Genomic DNA, 21278 nt, shown 5'->3' on the forward strand with positions numbered 1-21278 from the left:
TCAAACTGCTAGGTTGGCAGGAGCTGGGACCGAACAACAGGAGCTCACTCCATCATGGGGATTCGAACTGCCGACCTTCTGATTGGCAAGTCCTAGGCTCTGTCGTTTAACCCACAGCGCCACCTGCGTCCCTAAGTGGCCAATAGCCAGATGCAAAATTTGCCTGGCAAATTTTGAATGCTAGGCAGGGGGAGGCAACCTCAGGCCTCGGGGACCAGTGTGGCCCCCAGGCCTCTTTATCTGGCCCTCGGAACTGAGACCACACCCTTTGCGGTCCCTGCTTTGCACCCTGAATGTTTTTGCCTGGCTGGAATGTGTCCTTGAGCTGTGATCATGACTTTTGCCTGGGTGAGAGGATGTGTATGTGTGTAGAAATTAGCCTACGGCCAGGTCAAAATCTACATTTGTTGCTCCTCCCACTTTGCCCTCTGGCCCTGCCCATCACTGAGAACATGGACCTTGTGCTAAAAAGAGGTCCATCCCTCCCCACTCCTGCCCTAGGTTCTCAGGTAGAGTCCTTGCCCGTCACCTGTTATCTCAGGGATGGGAAACTTCTGACTCTCCAGACGTCGTTGGACTTCATCAACCTCAGCCAGCGTGGCCAACGGGAGCTGTCGTCTCTACAGTTATCTGGTCCCTCACTCTTCTGCTCCCTGAGATGCTGAGGATCTTCAGGAGAGACTTAAAAGCATTTCTGTTCACTGATGCATTTGATGGCTCAAGCACACTCTCCCTGGCAACCCTGACATCATTATTAATGGTGAGGACAGGTGGCTGTTTTTAGTTGCATCCCGTGCTAGGCCTACACAAGGTAGACCCACCGAAGGGAGTGAACGTGGCCAAGTTAGGTCTGTTAATTTCAGTGGATGTCCTTGCTGCAGGACTTAGCTGGACAGAACCCAGTGTTTTTGTTTTTAGTTGTGTTTTGCTGCCTTGGGCTACTTGAGAAGGTAGGTCTGATGAAGGTGAAGTCACTTTCTGCGGCTGAGAACGTTCCTGGTATAGTTGGCCTGAGTCTTGCGGACAGTCAGTTTTATTTGGGGTGTCCTCTGACGAAGAATTGAGAGGGAAGGTCTGAGGAAGGGATATGGAGGGCGGGTGGTTGAGCTTTGCTCTGTCTTCGTAGTGTGGGGGTGCCTCCAGCTGGGTTGCAATTGTAAGGCTCCTGCTGAACGAAAAGGCCATGAGCATGGTGCCTTTATCCTCTTCTCCCCCTTCAACCCTCCCCCCCCCCCGGCCTCCACCCCAGCTTGGCTTTCCCAAGTGCATAGTTCAGTCATGGAATTTGATCCCGCAGGAGGCCTGATGGTTATCATATATGAGAGGCCCCATCTTTATTGGCATTCCGCCGGCTCCTGAAGACACAGCTGCTTAGGCAAGCATTCCCCTTGCACCAAACCTCTGGTTTAATTGACTTTTCAATCGCTCGTTTTATTCTCTATAGGCGACTTGCGCTTGGGTTATGTTCTGGGGATAGTGTCTAAAGCCCAAATTGCATATGGTCGAAAAATGTCGGATTCAGTTGTGGGTGGGATTGCCAAAGTGTTTTCCCCCCGAAAGCCTGCCCCCTTCCTGGCCTCTTTAAATTTTTAAATTTTCTTGCCAAGCGCGTAAAGCTGAATAATGCGTACAAGTTAAATGTGGATAACTTTCGAGGTACCTGTACAGTGGTACCTCTGGTTACGAACTTAATTCGTTCTGGAGGTCCATTCTTGACCTGAAACCGTTCTAAACCTGAGGTACCACTTTAGCTAATGGGGCCTCCCGCTTCCACCGGGCCGCCGGCGTACGATTTCTGTTCTCATCCTGAAGTAAAGTTCTTAACACGAGGTACTACTTCTGGGTTAGCGGAGTCTGTAACCCGAAGTGTTTGTAACCCGAGGTACCACTGTGTTCCAATTCAGGATGTTTTAAAGCCCTGGTGGATTTGTTGTTGCATATTTTAAATTTCAGTTTCAAACTGGTTTTTAACATTGTGTTTGACGCAGTGCGTAATTAAACTGCAGAACTCGCTGCTGCAGGAAGTGGTGGTGTCCACCAGGTCGGATGGCCTTTAAAGAGGGTTGGACAGGTTCATGGAGGACGCTATCCAAGGCTACTAGCCATAATGGCTATGCTCAGCCTCCACAGCCAGAGGAAGTATGCCTCTGAATACCAGTTGCTAGGAACCACAAGAGGGGGAAATTGCTGTCATGCTCAGATCCTGCTTGTGGGCTTCCCACTGGCATCTGGTCAGCCACCTGCCCTGTGACCTTAGGGCAGGTAGAAATAATAACTGCTACTACTGCTCTATTTTACTGTCTTCTTTCTGTTAGTCCATGGCATGGGTAGGCAAACTAAGGCCTGGGGGCCAGATCCGGCCCAATTGCCTTCTGAATCTGGCCCACGGACTGTCTGGGAATCAGCATGCTTTTACATGAGTAGAATGTGTGCCTTTATTTAAAATGCATCTCTGGGTTATTTGTGGGGCATAGGAATTAATTCCTTTTTCTCTCCAAATTATAGTCTGCCCCCCCCCCAAGGTCTGAGGGACAGTGGACCGGCTCCATGCTGAAAAAGTTTGCTGACCATGGGGATGGTCCATGGGGATGGGGCAGGAACACCAAAGCTGCGTTTCCAGTAGAGTATGCGTGTGGAATCTTTGTTCCCTCCAGAAGTTGCTGAACTACAATTCCCAACATTCCTTGCCATTGGTCATGCTGGCTAGAGCAGATGGAAACTGGAGTTTAGCAGCATCAGGAGGTGGAACCAGAGTTTCCCCACACCTGCAATGGAGTACACAGTGTAGGTTTGGGTATGGAAAGGGGGTTCCTACAGGTCTCTAGCTCTTGTTTTTGTTATTTAAGAACAGGTTTTAAAAGCAAGCTTCTAGCCCTCATGGCTGTGTTGAGAATTCAGCTTTTGCTTTGAAGTTTGATTGTTTGAGCATGGATCTCTAAATCACTTTACCTTCAGGTACACAGAGTGTTGTTTAAGTCTGTTGCATCAGTATGTACAAAATTTGACGTCAGCATGGGGAAACCTTTGGCCCTATAGTTATTGCAGAACTACAACTCCCATGAACCCCCAGCAAGCATAGCCAGTGGCCTTGGAACATGGAAGCTGTTGTTCAGTGACATCGAGAGGGCCAAAGGTTCCTCGCATCTGCTCTACATTGAACGCTCTTTCCTTTTCCTTCCCAAATCCACCCAAGTGTTTGCAAATAGCAGTTGGCACTTTATTGACATCAGGCCAGAGTCTGGGTGCTTCGAGGGTCACTTTCACTCAGCCTCGCCTTCCTTGCAAGATTGTTGTGATGATAAAATCGGGGGGGGGGGGGTGTCAGTGTGAGTAGAGAACCACATCCATTTCCTTAAGTTCCTTGGAAAATAAACAGGATATAATTGTAATAATTTTTATGGCGCTCTCCCCAAGGAGTCTAGCCTAATGCTGAAAATAATAAATACCTTGTTTTATTTTCCCCAGGCTTTTAGTCTGTGATGGAAACTGCTTTTAATTGCTGGTGTTTATTCACCTCCTTATTTTATTATTGGGTTTTCGTTGTTTTGTGAATCGCTCCCAAAATGTGTGCTCCTCCCTCCCCAACCTCTTTTTTTTTTTTTTGCATTGACATAAATGGATAAAATAAAACCACATGAGTAATTTAGGGAGACAAGACTGTCCCCATTCAGCTCTTTATCTTGCAGCTATGAATATTTGCATGGTGCAGGAAAAGTGACTAGGGAGAAGTTTTTCTCCTTCGCTCATAATACTGGGAACTTGGAGCCATCCGGTGAAGCTCAGTGTTGGAAGATTGAGGGCAAGCAACAGAAAGTACTTCTTTGCACATAGTTAAATTGTGGGATTCACTCTCCTCTTGTGATGGTCCCCTTGGGTGGCTTTAAAAGGGGGTTAGACACCGCATTTTCTGTTCCATAAGATGCACTTTTTTCCTCCTAAAAAGTAAGGGGAAATGTGTGTGCATCTTATGGAGTGAATGGCGCTGCGCAGAGAGGGCCACCTTAACCTCCCTGGGTTGTTGTGAGGTTGTTCTGTGACAGTAGCCCCCTGAGCAACTTGACAAACAGACAGGAGAACATTATTCTTGTTTTCCCTCTTCAGTCAGTCTTGGATTCCATCAGTGCCCAAACCATGTGCCTCTATCTTTCCAAACGGCCAGATGATCCCATTTTTTTCCTGGGGCTTTCTGTGAGAGAATGAAATCCAGGCACTAATGCCTGTTAAAATGCTTCTACTGTTCACTTGCAAAATCAAGCTTTTGAAAAGAGGCTTTACAGAAATAAAAGATTCAGAATATTTTTCTTCTTCTTGTTTTCCTCCTCTAAAAACTTATGCTCGGGTGCGTCTTATATAGCGAAAAATACGGTAAATTCACAGAGGATATGACCGTCAGTAGCTTCTAGTCATGATGGCTCTCTGTTCTACCTCTCCAGTGTCAGAGACAACAAACAGACAGTTGCTGAGAATAACAAATGAGGGCAGTTGCTGTTGTGCTTGGGCCCTGCTTGTGGGCTTCTCATAGTCATCTGGTTGGCCGCAGCAAGAACAGGATGCTGGACTAGATGGGCTGCTGGCTGGATCCAGCAGGATTTGGTCTAATGCGGAGGAAAAAGTTGGGAAATGTACAAAACGGGCAGCTTCCAAAAAGTGATGGTGGTGGTGGAGAGGAATGCACAACGGTTTCTTTAACCATAACCTTGTCAAGCATTGGCAGAGCTCTGAAGTGACTGGAAGCCTCGGCCAGCTGCCCAGCTGGTACAATGCATTTCCTGGGTTATGTTTGACAAAAACAGCAGGAGAGAGTGTGTGTGCCTGAGAGGGAGAGAGAGGGGTGGGGTGGGGGGAGTTTCAGGCTAGCTGTGAACAGAATTAACTCCATGTGTTTTAACAAAGTGATAGCTGGAATGTTTAGAAAGAGTGTGTGTGCATGTGTGTGTGTGTGTGTTTTGGTGGGGAGATCTGGGCCATCTCCTTGCCTATTTCTCACTTCTCCGCCCCAAAGCCAGGTTATGTAAGGCTTCATTTGGCATTCAAGGGACATCACCAGACAGAGGGAAGGAGAAAATGCCCATTTTTCGTCTTCAAATTACGTGCCCAGGAGATGTCTGGATTCCATGAGGAATTCTCAGATAATGTTGGAACGCTACCAGCCTCATATCCCAAGTTGCTCAGGAATTCTATGGAACAAAGAAACATATTTTTTTAAAAAAAAATCAGTGAGTAAAATCAGGGCAGTTAGGAAGGTTAAGTCTGCCATCTTGATTCAGAATGGCATCCAATTGCATCCAAACATAGGTGACAACTTCCTCCTTGACCTCTGGGGAAGTCATGCAAAATGTGGTTACGATATGCTAGTAAAGGTAAAGGGTAAAGGGACCCCTGACCATTAGGTCCAGTTGTGACCGACTCTGGGGTTGTGATGCTCATCTCGCTTTATTGGCCGAGGGAGCCGGTGTACAGCTTCCAGGTCATGTGGCCAGCATGACTAAGCTGCTTCTGGCGAACCAGAGCAGCGCACGGAAACACCGTTTACCTTCCCGCCAGAGCGGTACCTATTTATCTACTTGCACTTTGACGTGCTTTCGAACTGCTAGGTTGGCAAGAGCAGGGACCGAGCAACGGGAGCTCACCCCATCACAGGGATTCGAACCGCCCACCTTCTGATTGGCAAGCCCACAGCGCCACCCACGTCCCTCTATGCTAAGAGGTGCCAAATGCATAGTAAACAAATGTCCCAAAATTTAATGTAGATAGGATTCTGCCTTATACTCATCGGGTTCCAGACAAGGGTCGTTCCTGGGACCTCCTGTGTGCTGATCTATCCCTGAGCTGCAGCTCTCTGCTGTTGGCCTCTAATATAACTACATCAGCAGAGAATTTGCCCTGGTTTGCAGAAAGTCACCTGGTGCCGTCTAGATGTTTTGGACTACAACTCCCATCCTCCAGCTAGCCAGCATACATGTTGCGCCCTGTGGCTGCTGGGAGCTGCAGTCAAAAACTTGATGACGCAGTTCCCCTGTGAGGAAATGTTTGCACATTTTGGGACTTTTCAGTTTGAAGAAAAAATGAGGAAGAAGTGACATGATAGAAGTTCATAATATGATGTTTGGCATGAGGATGAGGAAAGGGTTTTTCCCTCTCTCGCAACACTAGAATGCATGGACATGCAGTGAAGGTTAAACTATGGAACTCAGTCTCAAGCTCTCAAACTCTTTCTTTCTTTTCTCTTTCTTTTTAAAAAGCATGCTTTATAGCAATCTGATGATTTTGAAAATTCTCCTTGACTTGGGATCTTCTGATAAAAGAGTGGTATATAAATTGATGGATTGAATAATATAATGTGTTTTTATATCTTCTGTGTCAGATCTAAGCTCCCACACCCAGGCCTGGGCACCCTGCTTGATGTAATGGGAAAGAACCAGGGTTTTCTCTGGTTGTGTCAAAATGCCACCTGCCATTCTTCCTGGCCCTCCCTCCTCCTCTCCCCTCATCGCAGACATTCAGCCTCCTCTACTATCAAAGAACAATGCGTGGGAATTTTTTTGCAAAAACGCTATGCATCACATTGGTGCTAATAATAATATTTTCAATTGAAAATGTCAACTTATTTTTAGCCCCTTCCAAACATCGTACAATGCACTGACCTCCCTGCCCGCTCCCTTTCTAAATATGATGTCTAGGTTACATATCCACTCCTATTTTTTTGTAACTGTCTACTAATCCCTTTTAATTGAGACTGACAGACATAATCCCCTTAAGGCAAGGATTTTAATTGTTCTTTCAGTTGAAAGAGCTCCTCCTACCCCCCCCCCTTTCGTAATCGGTCTGCCTGTGATGTCTGAAGCACGACATGTTTGGTTGTGATGCGGTTGGATCCCAGAATAGCCATGCTGGTATATTTAAATTTTTCTTCCTCTCATGTGAGAAGGTATCTCTCTATTTTTAACTGTCTGGTTTCTTTAGCTGTTCCTTTGGCTCCCGAGACGTCTTTTAACTTATTTAGCCAGTGTGGTTAGAGTCCAGCACTCTATCCCAGAGACACTCACTGTCTGAGCCTAACCTATCTTCCAGGATTGTTGTGAGGATGAGAGGAGAAGGGTTGGGGGGGGGGGGGAGAGAGAAGCATGTATGCCACCTTGGAACTCCTTGGATAGAAATCAAATAAATTTATTATATGAACACGTTGCAGTGGGATTCTTTTCTAGCTACTTGTTAAGAGTTTTGACTTCAGACTGAGGAGACCTGCGTTTTAATCTCCCGTCGGCTCCGAAAATCCCATTGAGCAAACTGGTAGAGCTCATGGTTTTGCACACAGAGGTGGGCGGGGCCAGAGGCAAAAGTGGGTGGAGCAACAAATGTAAATGTTGCTTTTTGTACAGGAGGGTACTTCTACACACGTAGGTGCATCCACCTCCCTAGCCAGGCAACCAAGAGGTGTGATCCGAGTTCAAGGGCACATTCCAGCCAGGCAAAAACACTCAAGAAGGGAGCGAAGCAAGTCTGGTGTGGGGCGTGTCTGGGTGACAGATGGTGCGGCCAGACAGAGAGAGCTACTAGCTACACCCCCAAATCTCCTTGAAGGGTTCATTGATATTTTTTTAAGTGTATATGGCCACAATCACACCATACTATTAGAGCACTATGGTACCACTTTAAACTATCATGGCTTCCCTCAAGGAATTCTAGGAACTGTAGTTTTTTTGAGGCGGGGTTCTAACAACTATTGGCACCTCTGGTTGGACACGGTAAGAAGAGTCCATGGAGTGCTGGACCGATCCAACAGGACTCTCCTTATGTAACGTCGTATTCCCCTGTTGCTAGGCAACCGCAAAGTGCATCTTCCAGGGCCAGCGAAAGCGTCCATCACCCATGGCTGTATCTAAACTCCACCACATGTGGAGGTGGGACATCTCTCTAGGTGGGTGCCTTTTCACCTGAAGTGTAGAAGTCATGCGCTTAAACTCCAGGGAAGGTGCCCTTTCTTAATCATGAGAGGACATTATCTATGGAGCAAGAGGCCTAGGGGAGCCATGGAATCGCTTTTCTGGGCGGCTCTCAAAAAAAGGTTAGGAAGCCGGGCTTGAGATGGAACGTATTTCGCTTTCTGTTTTCTCCTCTTCTAAGAACCTTGTTGTCTCTGAACGCGTGAGCGTTTGCCAAAGGACTCGCCAAAATAACTGCCGCTCAGCACCAAAACTCTGTTCTGATATCTGCTCATCAATGGTGTTTTTTTGACTAGAATAATCTAAAAGGAGCCTTTGCTAGATCAGGCCAAAGGTTCATTTAGACCCCCCCAACCTGTTCTTACAGCGGCCAACCTGAGGCCTACGCAGAAAGCCCGTGAAGCAGGGACCTGCAATGTTCTGTGATATCTTTCATTTTGATAACTGGCATGCCATTAGTGGTATCTATTTGATAGCTCCAGAGGCAGAAAACATCCACACCATACATTTAAAGCACTGTGGTACCACTTTAAACCACTATGGTTTCCCGCAAAGAATCCTGGGAGCTGGTGTTTGTTTGTAAAGGGTGGTGAGAGTTGTTAGGAAGACCCCCTATTCCCCCTTCACGGCGCTAGTCCTACGCAGAGTAGATCCACTGAAGTCAAGCCTGAGAGTTGACCCGCTGATGTTGATGGGGCCAAGTTAGCGGAGTCCATTAACTTCAATGAATCTACACTGAGCAGGGCTAGCCCTGGTTGCAAGAAAGGGCTGTGCTGTTAATCTTGCCAGCATTTGCCACACAGGCATCAAATATTAAGGCCACATTCACACCAAAGAACTGTGGCACCACTTTAAACAGCCATGGCTACCCCTCAATGAATTCTGGGAATTATAGTTTAAGGGTGCTGAGGGTTGTTAGGCGACCCAGTTCCCCTCACAGAGCTACAATTCCCGTAGCTGCCTGTTGACTGCTGAACCACTTTTAAGAGCTGTTCACTTTCTGAGGGGTATAGGGGGTCCCCTGACAACTCTCAGTACCTTTAACTACAACTCCCAGAATCCTTTTGGGGGAAGGCATGACTGTTTAAAGTGGTATGATTAGCCCCATTTGTACTGTACATTTAAAGAACTATCATACCACTTTACAAAGTCAAGGCTTCCCCCAAATCATCCTGAGAACTGCAGTCTGTTGAACCACTCAGGTAATTACTGTGCTATGATACTGCTTTAAATATATAGTACAAATTTGTATTTTGTACTATTGTTACATTCATTATTACATCTTACATCCCTCTCTTTACTACAGTGAGCTCAAGGCAGCGTACATGGTTCCCCCCTCCCCATTTTACCCTCACAACAACCCTGTGAGGTGGGTTAGATTAAGGGGCAGTGACTGGCCCAATATTGGCCTTGTGAGCTTCATGGCTGACTGGAGAATTTGGACCCTGGTCTCCCAGGTCCTAGTCCATTCAAAGTGTGAGCGGCAGAGCTGGACATCTCATCCTGTGTTAAATATTTGTGAATATTTGTTTGAGCTATATAACATAAAGGGGAGTATGTCTATTCCAAGCCAATAGGAGACTGGCTTCAGCTCTGAATGCGACAGCAGCTTTGATCTTAAAATAAATAAATTTGTGACCTTTCCTAATTTATTTTGGAGTCCTTGAACCAATGAATTTCCCATTGCTTTTAATTCATGGCGCTCTACTTGTGTGTTTAAAAGAGCATCCATTTTCTACTTCATCTGTCACGGGCTGCCCTTGACTTGTTAAGTGTTTGATGGTGTGTTTGAGATGTGGCTTTGCGTTCTTTTCATTAATGCAAATGGGGTGAGAAGCATTCATTGTCTCCTGTGCAAGTATTTTTAGTTCCTGATCTAATTTTAGGCCTTGTCATCAGAAAGGGGAGAGAGACTGTGTCAGAAATTCATATGTGCTTTTTTTTTTTTAAAGTTTCCTTCTGTTTTGAAACTTATCTGTAAAAGGGTGGGTGGAGGGGGTGATCAGAACCGTGTGTGAGAGCTGCTGCTTCCTGGGTTGCCCAAGTGTCACCTGAGATTTATAATGACCACATAAACCTGAAACCAGCAGTTTGGGGCCTACTGGTGATCATCTTATGCTCTTAGTCATTCTGTTCCCCTTGACTGGTTCTAAAGGAAGCAAATTTCAGAGGAGGACAGATTGTCCATAGCTACTAGCCACATTGGCAGTGTTCTGCCTCCACTATCAGATACACTGTGCATCTGGAAACCAGTTTCTGAGAATTGCAAGTGTGGAGAATTGCTGTTGCACTCAGGTCCTTTTGACATGCTTCCCATTGGGGCATCTGGCTGGCCACTGTGAGAACAGGATGCTGGACTAGTTAGTCCACTTGGCTTGATCTTATGGCATCTGGAGAATTATGTCCCTGTTAGAATATATGAGAGCAAAGAAGATCAATATATGCCCACTTGGTGCATAGTAATGTAAAGGTAAAGGGACCCCTGGCCATTAGGTCCAGTCGTGGCCGACTCTGGGGTTGCGGCGCTCATCTTGCTTTATTGGCTAAGGGAGCTGACGTACAGCTTCCAGGTCATGTGGCCAGCATGACTAAGCCACTTCTGGTGAACCAGAGCAGTGCACGGAAACGGTGTTTACCTTCCCGCCGGAGCAGTACCTATTTATCTACTTGCACTTTGACGTGCTTTCGAACTGCTAGGTTGGCAGGAGCAGGGACCGAGCAACGGAAGCTCACCCCGTTGTGGGGATTCAAACCGCTGACCTTCTGATCAGCATGTCCTAGGCTCAGTGGTTTAACCCACAGCGCCACCCGTGTCCCACCACGTGTCTTATGCCACTTGGTGCATAAGAGGCAGCAATTGGCCTTCCATAAGTTGCTGAACCACAACTCTCTATTGCCCATCTTTGCTGGGCCAGATGGGAGTTGTAGTTCAGCAAATCCCAGAAGACTATAGTTTCACCCACATACTTGGTGCATAGCAGCCACACTGCCTCAATCTTCCCAGCATGCTTTTTGAACCCATGCGTGTGTTTTTTCCATCTCCCCACTCCCCAGGTTTCATCAATGCTTTGCCCTCTGTGCTGTGAGCCGGCCGTCCGGCCGTCAACTTGAGGTTGCCTGCGCCAGGCGATGGACTTTGACCCCTACGCAAGCATGCAGGTTGGAATGCGGGTGGTCCGTGGGGTGGACTGGAAATGGAGCAACCAAGACAACGGCGAAGGGAATGTCGGGACGGTGGTGGAGATCGGTCGGCAGGGCAGCCCAACCACCCCAGATAAGACCGTGGTGGTCCAGTGGGACCAAGGAACTCGCACCAACTACCGGACTGGGTTTCAGGGAGCGTACGATCTTCTCCTGTACGATAATGCACAAATAGGTAAGTAAATAACACGGGAAGCTGCCTTATACTGAATTAAGCCACTTGTCCATCTGTGTCAGTACTATCTACACCAGTGGGCCTCCAACTTTTTCCCTCTGGGCCACATTTTCAGAATAAAAATTTCCTTGCCCTGATTTTTTTTTTATTGATAAGAAATACACTGGAAAACAAAAGTAGCAACTCCTGGCAGGCTTTGATTTGTAATGGAACATGGCTACTTTATTATATGATAACAGTACATCCAGAAAGTAAAAAACAAGGCGGATACATAAGAACATGAATCATTCCCAACATGTAATATTGATTGCCCTTGAACCTTTCTGCCACCCTTCTATCCTCTCCTGCCACACGCTTTTGAGAACCACTGGTCTACACTGACTTGCTCTCCAGAGTTTCAGGCAAGTGACATTTCCACCTCTCCCTGGTGATGCCAGGATTGGAACCTGGGACTTTCTGCACTCAAGGCAGATGCTCTTGCACAGAGCTGCGGTCTTTTCTCAAAACCTAGTAATCTGCATCGCTGAGCCACATCAAGCATTTATCCAGCATTGTCTGCACCAGTCAGAGTAAAGAACCTGTGGGCTTGCTCTGGTTGTTGGACTGTTGTAACTCCCAACTGTCCTCTGGCGATGTTGCTGGCTGGTGACTTGAAAAGCCACAGTTTACCCCCAGCTGACCTACACTGGTTGGCTTCAGAGAAGGGTCCTTCCCTGGAATGATTTGAGGATCCTGGGTGCCCATGCATTATTTCAGACACCTCTAACATAGGGTTACCAGACGTCCCCATTTCCCTGGACAGTCCCCGGATTTGCGAATAAGTCCCTGGACAAATTCCATCCCCAGAATGTCCCCAGATGTCATCTAATGTCCCTGGGAAATGCAGTAGTGGCAGTCTCAGCAGCCCAGAGCAGTTGGCTCTGGCTGGCTTCATGAGCTGGCTCGGAAGTCCCCATAAGATGGTGGTGCAGGGGCTCTAATATGCAGCTTCCGGGCTGCCTCCGCTTTCCCTGACCCCAGCAACTGAGCTGTGAAGGGAGGCTTCATGCTGCCTATCAGAGCAGCATCCCAACTCCTACTTGCATGCAAGCAGGAGTGGGGTGGGGATCTCTCCCTGTCAAGGGAGACTTCACGCTGCCTATCAGAGCTTGCGTGCAAGCAGGAGGGGAAAGGGATCTCTCAGTTAGGCAACAGGAAGCCTTGCTTCCCAGCTGAGGGATCCCACCCCCTCCTGCTTGCACACAAGTAGGAATGGGATTGGGGCTGCTTCGATGGGAAGGGAGGCATTGTGCTGCCCGAGCCTTGCCGCCGCCACTCTCCGCCCTCCTTCTCCACCTTCCTGCCTGACCCACTGTGCACCGCGTCCCCACCACCGAAGAACTAACAACTCAGGGGCTGCCCAGGTTCATGAAGAAAGGAGATAGAAGCCTCGGAGGAAAGGGAAACATGGCGGTTGAGGTCAAGGTGGCGGACGCCCCTCTGCCACCGCCATCGCTGCAACATCAATGTCCCAAACATGTAGTATGTATATATGTATGTAATTAAAGTGTCCCCAGATTCATTGAAAAAAATCTGATAACCTTACTCTAACACACACACTCTCCTGCTTACTGAAAGCCACACGTGCTGATAACCTTTCTTCCATAAGGGAGTTTCTCTAACCCCTTTGATCTCTTTGGTTGCTGAAGCTGCTGATGGCGACTCTCGCCTCTTTCTTTCTCTCTCAATTAGGCGTCCGCCACCCCAACATCATCTGCGACTGCTGCAAGAAACACGGGATCCGCGGGATGCGGTGGAAATGCAAGGTCTGCTTCGATTACGACTTGTGTATGCAGTGCTACATGAACAACAAGCATGACCTCTCCCACGCCTTTGAGCGCTACGAGACTGCTCACTCGCAGCCGTAAGTGATAGAATCAGAGATTTGTTGGGTTGGAAAGGGGTGCCAAGGGTCATCTAGTCCAATCCCCTGACATTTGCACATACCCCCGGTGTACATTGTAAATGTTAATATATAGAGAGATAGATAACAAGAGGGTGACGTGTTCTTTCTTTTTAGGGCTCGATTCTATCCGTACTTGTTTTGCTTCAAGGGGTGGGAAACTGGGAACTGGCAAGCCAAGTATGGCATGTGGTATGATGCTGGAAATCCCTTGGGCACATGTCCAGTGATATATACTACTTTTGGTTTAAGTTGTTGTCCTCCTCAATTTTGTAGCTATCAGATCCTTGATATATGCAGTTTGCTCCTGTACTTTTAAGTGATATTCCATTAGTATGGGGATTAATGGAAGAACAGGAAAACTGTATTTTGCTCTAGATCTCTAAGAGACTTATACTTGGAGCCTGGAAGGATAAACACCTATTGTCTAATATGCAGCAGTCTGAGGACCCTGCAGCCTTGGCTACATCTTGAACATATTTCTTATAAACACCAGTTTTATGTAGATACCTGTTGGGACATTTGTACGGCTTCTATCCAGTGGCATGTGGTGAAGTTTTTCATAGGGGAACAGTTAGGGCCAGAGGTACCAGCTTAGCTTGCGAGGGTGATTTGGGGTGGGTGGGTGATGTCGTGCCCATGGGCATTGCTCCTCCTTCCCTAAGCCGGGCAGAAACCGAAATGGAAAAGATTTGTCCATCCCCAGGTGTGATGCTTTTGCTTTTAAGAGAACCAAGCTTCTCCAAAACTGAAGCAAGTAGAAAAAGGATCGGGGGGGGGGGGTTGCTTAAGCAAAGGGCTTCCAGGGCTTTTTTCAGTAGACGATTGCGATGGTAACTAGGCAACCTACCCTGCTCCCTTTTTAAAAAAACACCCCCCCCTCCTCTAATGTTGCTTCCTAAATTGTAGAGGAGCTGCCAGTGCCACTGTGTGAAGTCCTCGGAGGAGAAAGGAACTCGGGGGTGACTAATAGTGACTTTTAAGCTTTCTATGCGTGGGGCAGGAGAGCTGGATTTGGGCGTGGGGGCGTGGGATGAAAGAGAGTCAGGGGGCAGGTGCTCAGTGCCGTTGACAGGTTGTCTTCTGAGGGAGGTGTGCAAAATGTCTGGGGGGGAAAGGAGGGAGATGGGAGTTATGCGTCCCCAGTTAGGGGCAGGTACCCACTTCCTCCAGCCTCTCACCCCCATGTCTCACTCCCATTCCCCCTCTTGGTCCACCTTGGCCTACTACCCTGTAGCCTTTTTAATCCATGGGTAGGAATTCAACCCCTCTCCTGAGCCCGGCAACACCTCAGGACTCATGATAGCCACTGTGGTTAGTAGCTATCGAGATTCTGGTTTCCTTTAAGCCCAGGTTCCCTGTTACATCTGAACCACGAATCTTTAGCTTTTGTTGGTTTGACAAGCCAGGGTAATAAGGGACAATCTCCACAAACACACACACACATAATATCCTGGCTTGTGATATGATGTTATGCAAGAGTTCTCTGGTCCTGGAGGGGGAAACGTAGAAGTTTGGCTTAAAACAAGCCAGGATCTGTGTCTCAAAGCTGCTTCCACATTGGGGGGGGGGAGGGGGCGGCGGCACAGAAGGACAAAAGAGGAGCGCCAAGGGAGGATTGTGCAGCCGTGACACTCATCTGTGACTTCATAAACCATGCTTCATGAGGCTGTGGACAGACAGTGCGTCACTTTCCCACTAGGGCTTCCAAGGTGAAAAGGAGGAGAAATCACTTGAAGCGCCTAAGTTTGGAATCTCTGGTGACTTTTTTTGTGCTCAGTCACAAATCCAAAGCATGGTTTCTTGGTTTCATTCAGATAATGGATACTTTCCTGTTGAAAATCCCAACAAGGCCTGCAGAATGTATTGATTCCTTGCAGTGTTGGTTGCCTCCAAGGTGAAAACACTGTGAAGTCTCTCTCTCTCTCTCTCTCTCTCTCTCTCTCTCTCTCTCGTGTCTTACAATGAGTAAGAGGTCTGGAAAGCAGTTTTGACGAAGAACGGTTGTGAAAAGCGGGATAAAGTTAGCACTGGGCAGTAAAGATTCAGGGCAGATGCAATAGCTGCCTTCAGAAACGCCAAAAGCGAAGCAGAATTGTTCTCTGTTACCACATGTTGCGAGGGCTTCTAACACGTTGGCTAGGCTGCTATTCAGGGTTGTATGTTCTGGGATTTTAATCGGCCTTGGAACATTTGGTCCATCTCCCATTCTCTTGGTTCATGTAGGGTGCAGGCCCCAAACATTGTTTGGGGTGGGGGGGCAAGAAGGAGATCCTTACAACTGCTTCTTTCAGAATCCTTTTGGTACGCAGGCTGAGACCCTACCTGCCCGCAGACTGTCTTGCCAGAGTGGTGCATGCTCTGGTTATCTCTTGCTTGGACTACTGCAATGCGCTCTATGTGGGGCTACCTTTGAAGGTGACCTGGAAACTACAACTAATCCAGAATGCGGCAGCTAGACTGCTGACTGGGAGCGGCCGCCGAGACCATATAACACTGGTTTTGAAAGACCTACACTGGCTCCCAGTACGTTTCCGAGCACAATTCAAAGTGTTGGTGCTGACCTTTAAAGCCCTAAACGGCCTCGGTCCAGTATACCTGAAGGAGCGTCTCCACCTCCATCATTCTGCCCGGACACTAAGGTCCAGCGCCAAGGGCCTTCTGGCAGTTCCCTCACTGCGAGAAGCCAAGTTACAGGGAACCAGGCAGAGGGCCTTCTCGGTAGTGGCGCCCGCCCTGTGGAACACCCTCCCACCAGATGTCAAAGAGAAAAATAACTACCAAACTTTTAGAAGACATCTAAAGGCAGCCCTGTTTAGGGAGGTTTTTAATGTTTAATAGGTTATTGTATTTTAGTGTTTTGTTGGAAGCTGCCCAGAGTGGCAGGGGGGACCCAGCCAGATAGGTGGGGTATAAATAAATTATCATTATCATCATCATCATCATCATCATCATCGAATTATAGAGTTGAAAGGGACCCCAAGGGTCATCTGGTCCAGCCCCCTGCAATTCAGGAAACTCAGCTAGATCATACATGACAGGTGGCCTTCCAACCTCTGCTTAAAAACCTCCAAGGATGGAGAGTCCACTTCCTCTCATGGTAGTCTCTTCCACTGTACAATAGCTCTTACTGTCAGAATTATTGAGATCGTTTGCAGGAGTTTCATTGGTTGTTCCACAAGTTGGCAAGGCTCATCTAGTAACAGCAAGAAACTGAACCTTTAGTTCCATTAACTCTTTATTGTGGAACGCCCTGCCATTGGAGATTCAGCAGGGGCCTTCTGTCTCAGATTTTAAATGCCTGCTGAAAACTTCTCTATCCCACCAGGGCTATGCAGGCAATTCAGAACGTATCTTTTGACAATAGGTAGCTGATGTCTGCTTTTAGTTTTTTATATGATTTTTCATTGTATGGTTTTATACACTGTTGCTGTAAACACCTTTGCTATTTTTTTCTTAATGAATAGCGGTATATAAATATTTTTATAAGTAAAATACAGGCCAGGCCACTTGCAAGACAATTCCATATGCGCGAGAGCCCAATGAAACTGTTGAAGGAGGCAAAATATAAGGCTCTCAATAGAGGCGGGAAATAACTGAAGGCATCTAAGAAAAATATCAAAAGGCAGAGAAATTAGTAGTTCCCTTTACCTTTGGCAGCTATGCCAGGAAGATTGGAACCATAACTGAGGAATACTGATATTTAATTAAGAAGGCACCTGGGTGTGAGAACGGCCTTGTCCTTGCATTCGTGGGTTTTGCAAAAGTCTAAATCATTTCTAAGTGGCCATGCCGGTGGGAGCTCTCAATTCAGTCCGGAGGATCCAGATAACAGCTCAAGGCTGCACGACTTGAAAGGCTAACAAGCTGGATAATTTTGAATCCTTGTTTTGAGGCCACTTTAGAGGAGGAGAGGATTTTTTATATCCTTGCATGCTGAAGGGATTCCATCTGGAAGTGACCCTGGGGCCAGATGAACATCATCACTAAAAGTTCAAACCGGTGATGCCGCTTGGCGATTTGCACATCCAGTATTTTTGACCTATTGTTTGCCGAACAAATTAAGGAGGACCTCGGTCCAAAGGTGTTTGGTTACGTTTAAGGCTGTTGATTTTATCTGTTTTGTTTTGATTCTTGTGTCTTTGATGAGCCATAAAAAGCGGCTTGTGGTCATTTGGTTGTTCCGCCTCATTCTGATTTGAAACCTTTTTGCTTTGGAAGTTATTAATTGTTTTTAACTGGTATTCTATTTTTAAAAGATACTTCTCATATACTATATAGACATATCATAACTAGAACCGCAAAGTCTACCAAACTAAAGCCAGGAGCAAAATCGTGGCTGTGGGCAGATGGAAGAGGCTGTTGTCTGAAGCCCAAGAGAGCACCTGCCTGTTGCTGTAGAAAATATTGAGCTAGATGGATGAATGATGCAACTCGGTATATAGAAGAATGGTATAGAATCCTAAGAGCTGGAAGGGACCACAAGGGTCATCTAGTCCTTGCAATGCAGGAATCTTTAGCCCAACATGGGTCTTGAACCCACAACCCTGAGATTAAGAGCCTCGTGATCTACTGACTCAGCTGTCCTATGGGAAGGGCTGTAGCTCTGCCTTGCATGCAGAAGGTTCCCAGGCTGAACCCCAGGCATCACCAACTAGGGCTTTGAGAGACTCCTGCTGCGAATCCTGGAGAGGTACTGCAAATGTAAATCATCCTTCTATATATAGATCCTTCCCACATGGAATCCTGGGTGATAGCTTGTCAAGGGTGCTTGGATTTGTAGCTCTTTGAGGGGTGAACTACAGTTCCCAGGATTCTTGGGGGGGCACATGCTTTGAACATATGGTATGGATGTGACCACAGTATCCCTAGGTTCTTTGGAGCAATGCTGTTGCGCTCCCTGCAAGAAGAATTCCATCCCCGGTTTCTGCAATTGAGATGAGCCTTTGTTTTAATTTTAACCTGCTAGGTGGCAATCTGCTGGATACTAGAGGCAGATTGCTTGCTCATGAGAAGTAAGTACAGTGGTACCTTGGGTTACATACACTTCAGCTTACAGACGCTTCAGGTTACAGACTCCGCTAACCCAGAAAATAGTACCTTGGGTTAAGAACTTTGCTTCAGGATGAGAACAGAAATCGTGCTCCGGCGGTGTGGTGGCAGCAGGAGGCTCCATTAGCTAAAGTGGTGCTTCAGGTTAAGAACAGTTTCAGGTTAAGAACGGACCTCCAGAACGAATTAAGTACCGGTACTTAACCTGAGGTACCACTGTACAGTATTTTAATTTAATGCAGACCACTTCCACTGTGGGGGATCAGAGATGGTACAGAGAGGTACCAGTGGGGAATTCCTCCCCGCCCCAAGAAAATAGAAGCTTCAAGGAGGGACTTTCCTCTGGAGAGGAAAATGTGAAATTTCCCCTCTGTGCTGGCTCCAATCTGGTTAATTGAGAGCAATTTGCATTTTGCAAACCTACAACCTAGATCTGAAGACATAGCTAATGTCACAGAAACCAGGGGCGGGAGGGGAAATCTGTTCTCTTTTTTCCATTCTGAAGAGCCAATGCACCTTTCTCCAAATTGCTTGCTCAACATATAGCAGCAAACTTTTTCTTCTCCCAACAAGATCAATAGTTGCATTTCTATCTCTTTTTTCAACCGTTGTAGGCAAAGCACAAATGATGCCCCTGGAGACACAGATGCCGATTTTCCAGAGACGATAAAAAGTTTTATTATCTATGGCAAAGCTAGGCTTGCATCCATCTAAGTCTGAAATTGGACCCCACACACCCTCTTTTCCCCTGAAGACATTGCAAGTTCAGCTAATGTCAACCTAACTTTTTGCTGCGCAGTTTTTACAATCTCTTTATTCCTTTTGCTGACTGATATTGCTCAGGCACTCTCTCTTCTTCTTTATTTACTTAACAGTTTGTAAATCGCTAACTGTAAAATCATCTGTGTTGTTTCTATAAAATAAAATATATGTTAAAATGATTGGTGAAAGTTCAGATTACAAGTATGGTGAGCAGTTTATGTAAAAAAAATATGGGGGGTTGTATGCAACAAAGTTCTACTTGGAGTAAACTCATTGACATTAATGACCATAATGTCCATTACTTTTAGCAGGTCTACTCTTGAGTAGCATTAGTATAGGATACAACCCTTACATTACAAGGCAAAGATGCATGTCAACTTTGCATATCTGGGTAGGCTTGTTTGAACAAGCGCTAAAATATTGATTGCTTACAAGCGCAGAACAGACATTATGTGGCACTTGCTATCAATATGTTTAAAAATCACGTTTTTCTTCCTGTACCTCCTCACCTACAAAACAGGCATCTTAAAAAATTGCCAAGAGAAATGCAATTCAGTGGTTGGAAACAGAAGGGACTGCACATGCAGGAGCTTACTGCAGCCAATCAAAAGACATGCTTTGGAAGTCGAACGTTTCGAATTCGAATGGACTTCCAGAATGGATTCTGTTCGACTTCTGATGTATGACTGTATGTATAATATTTGTAACCAGATGTCAGGAAATTTAACCTCACTAAAAACCAAATGGAAAATGGACCTACATTGTGAAATTTGTCATGAAAACTAGCAAAACATTTTTTGGGTAGGGGGAACCCTTTAAATCGGTAGCCACTATAATAAAATAAGCATTAAAACCCTACACAGATGCCAGTATGCCCATATGAAATGTCATGGGATAAATCCTCAAATTAGTCCGATGTGCTGGAGAGGTTCTAAACAGATTGGATCATAATGTGGCAGGTGGTGGGACTGCAAATGTACACAACCGTTTTTGGAAGCAGGTTTTTACAAGGGTTTCCACTATTACAAGACACATATTGCATCCTGATTCTTAAGCTTGCTCTCCTAAATTATAAGGATTTTAATGTTCAAAGACTTGTAATCTTCCTCACAGCTGTAAGTAGACCTCTATTAACCCAACACTGGAAAATGGCTAGGATATACAGCTCACTGCCCTTATGGAAAAAAATTGCAGAACATCTTGGATCATTAAAAAAATACGGAAAGTAAAGATTACTTTTAAACTGTTTGGAACAACTCTTTACCTGGGCTTCTGACACACGAGATGGTATATTTTGGGACCCCCATTACTTTTGTGATTGGTGGTGGTTTAAAACTGTTTTTAATACTGTGTTTTAATGTAATAACCTGCCCTTTACCTTAGGGTAAAGGGTGGGTAAATAATAAGCAATAATAAGTTAAGAAGATGCATTCTTGTTGGTATTTGTCTGTCTTGAGAGACAATGGAGTGCGCCTTCGGGGGTGAAGTCAAACCACTGTGTTTGCAGCAACTAAGTGACCCCTTGGGGCACAAGGCTGGGCAGTGTGTGTGGAGGTCCTGGGCTGCCCGGATGACAAGACCCCCCTCTTGGCTTCACAGATGTGGTCTAAAGAAAAGCAGAACAATACGTTTGGCACCAGCTTGACTGCAGGAAACCCACAAGGCGCCATCAAACCATTTTAGGGACTCCACGCCAGATTTGTGTAGGGTTTACTTAGGCTTTTCCTTCTCCCAAATATGTCCCACAAGGCAGAGTTTTCCTTCTCCTAGATGGGCTATCTTTCCAGGTCGCTGGACACTGCCTGAACCCTTCTGAAGAAGTGTGCATGCACATGAAAGCTCATACCAAGAACAAACTTAGTTGGTCTCTAAGGTGCTACTAGACTATTTTAAAATTTTTGTATACAGTCATACCTCGGGTTGAAGTAGCTTCGGGATAAGTATTTTCGGGTTGTGCGCTGCGGTGACCCGGAAGTAACAGAGTGCATTTCTTCCGGGTTTTGCCGCTCACGCATGCGCAGATGGTCAAAATGACATCACGCGCATGTGCGGAAGCGGTGAATCACAACCCACACAGATGTGGGTTGCGGTTGTTTCTGGATGCAAACGGGGCTCCGGAACGGGTCCCGTTTGCATCCAGAGGTACCACTGTATATATTTCTACTGTGACAGACCAACACGGCTACCTACCTGAATCTTGAAC

The 21278-nt window shown here is 46.5% G+C and overlaps 2 protein-coding genes across 5 annotated transcripts in view; one reads left to right on the forward strand and one right to left on the reverse strand.

The window, feature by feature from the left end:
* CDK11B (cyclin dependent kinase 11B) overlaps positions 1 to 21278 on the reverse strand; it is a 235201-nt gene that overhangs the window by 122585 nt on the left and 91338 nt on the right. The gene's annotated exons all lie outside the window — the stretch shown is intronic.
* The window catches only part of MIB2 (MIB E3 ubiquitin protein ligase 2), a 70504-nt gene that overhangs the window by 18641 nt on the left and 30585 nt on the right, over positions 1 to 21278 (forward strand). For 2 of the 4 annotated variants that reach the window (XM_083752544.1, XM_083752547.1), the window contains exons 2-3: positions 10998 to 11319; positions 13051 to 13222. In XM_083752544.1, coding sequence (XP_083608670.1) covers positions 11073 to 11319; positions 13051 to 13222 — 419 coding nt within the window. In that variant the 5' untranslated portion in view covers positions 10998 to 11072. Of the gene's footprint in view, positions 1 to 7739; positions 8066 to 10997; positions 11320 to 13050; positions 13223 to 21278 lie in introns of those variants that run through there. The other 2 variants (XM_083752545.1, XM_083752546.1) reach the window with 2 other exon arrangements.

The sequence above is a fragment of the Podarcis gaigeae genome (genome assembly GCF_964106915.1).
Source record: "Podarcis gaigeae genome assembly, chromosome: 8".
NCBI lineage: Eukaryota > Metazoa > Chordata > Lepidosauria > Squamata > Lacertidae > Podarcis > Podarcis gaigeae.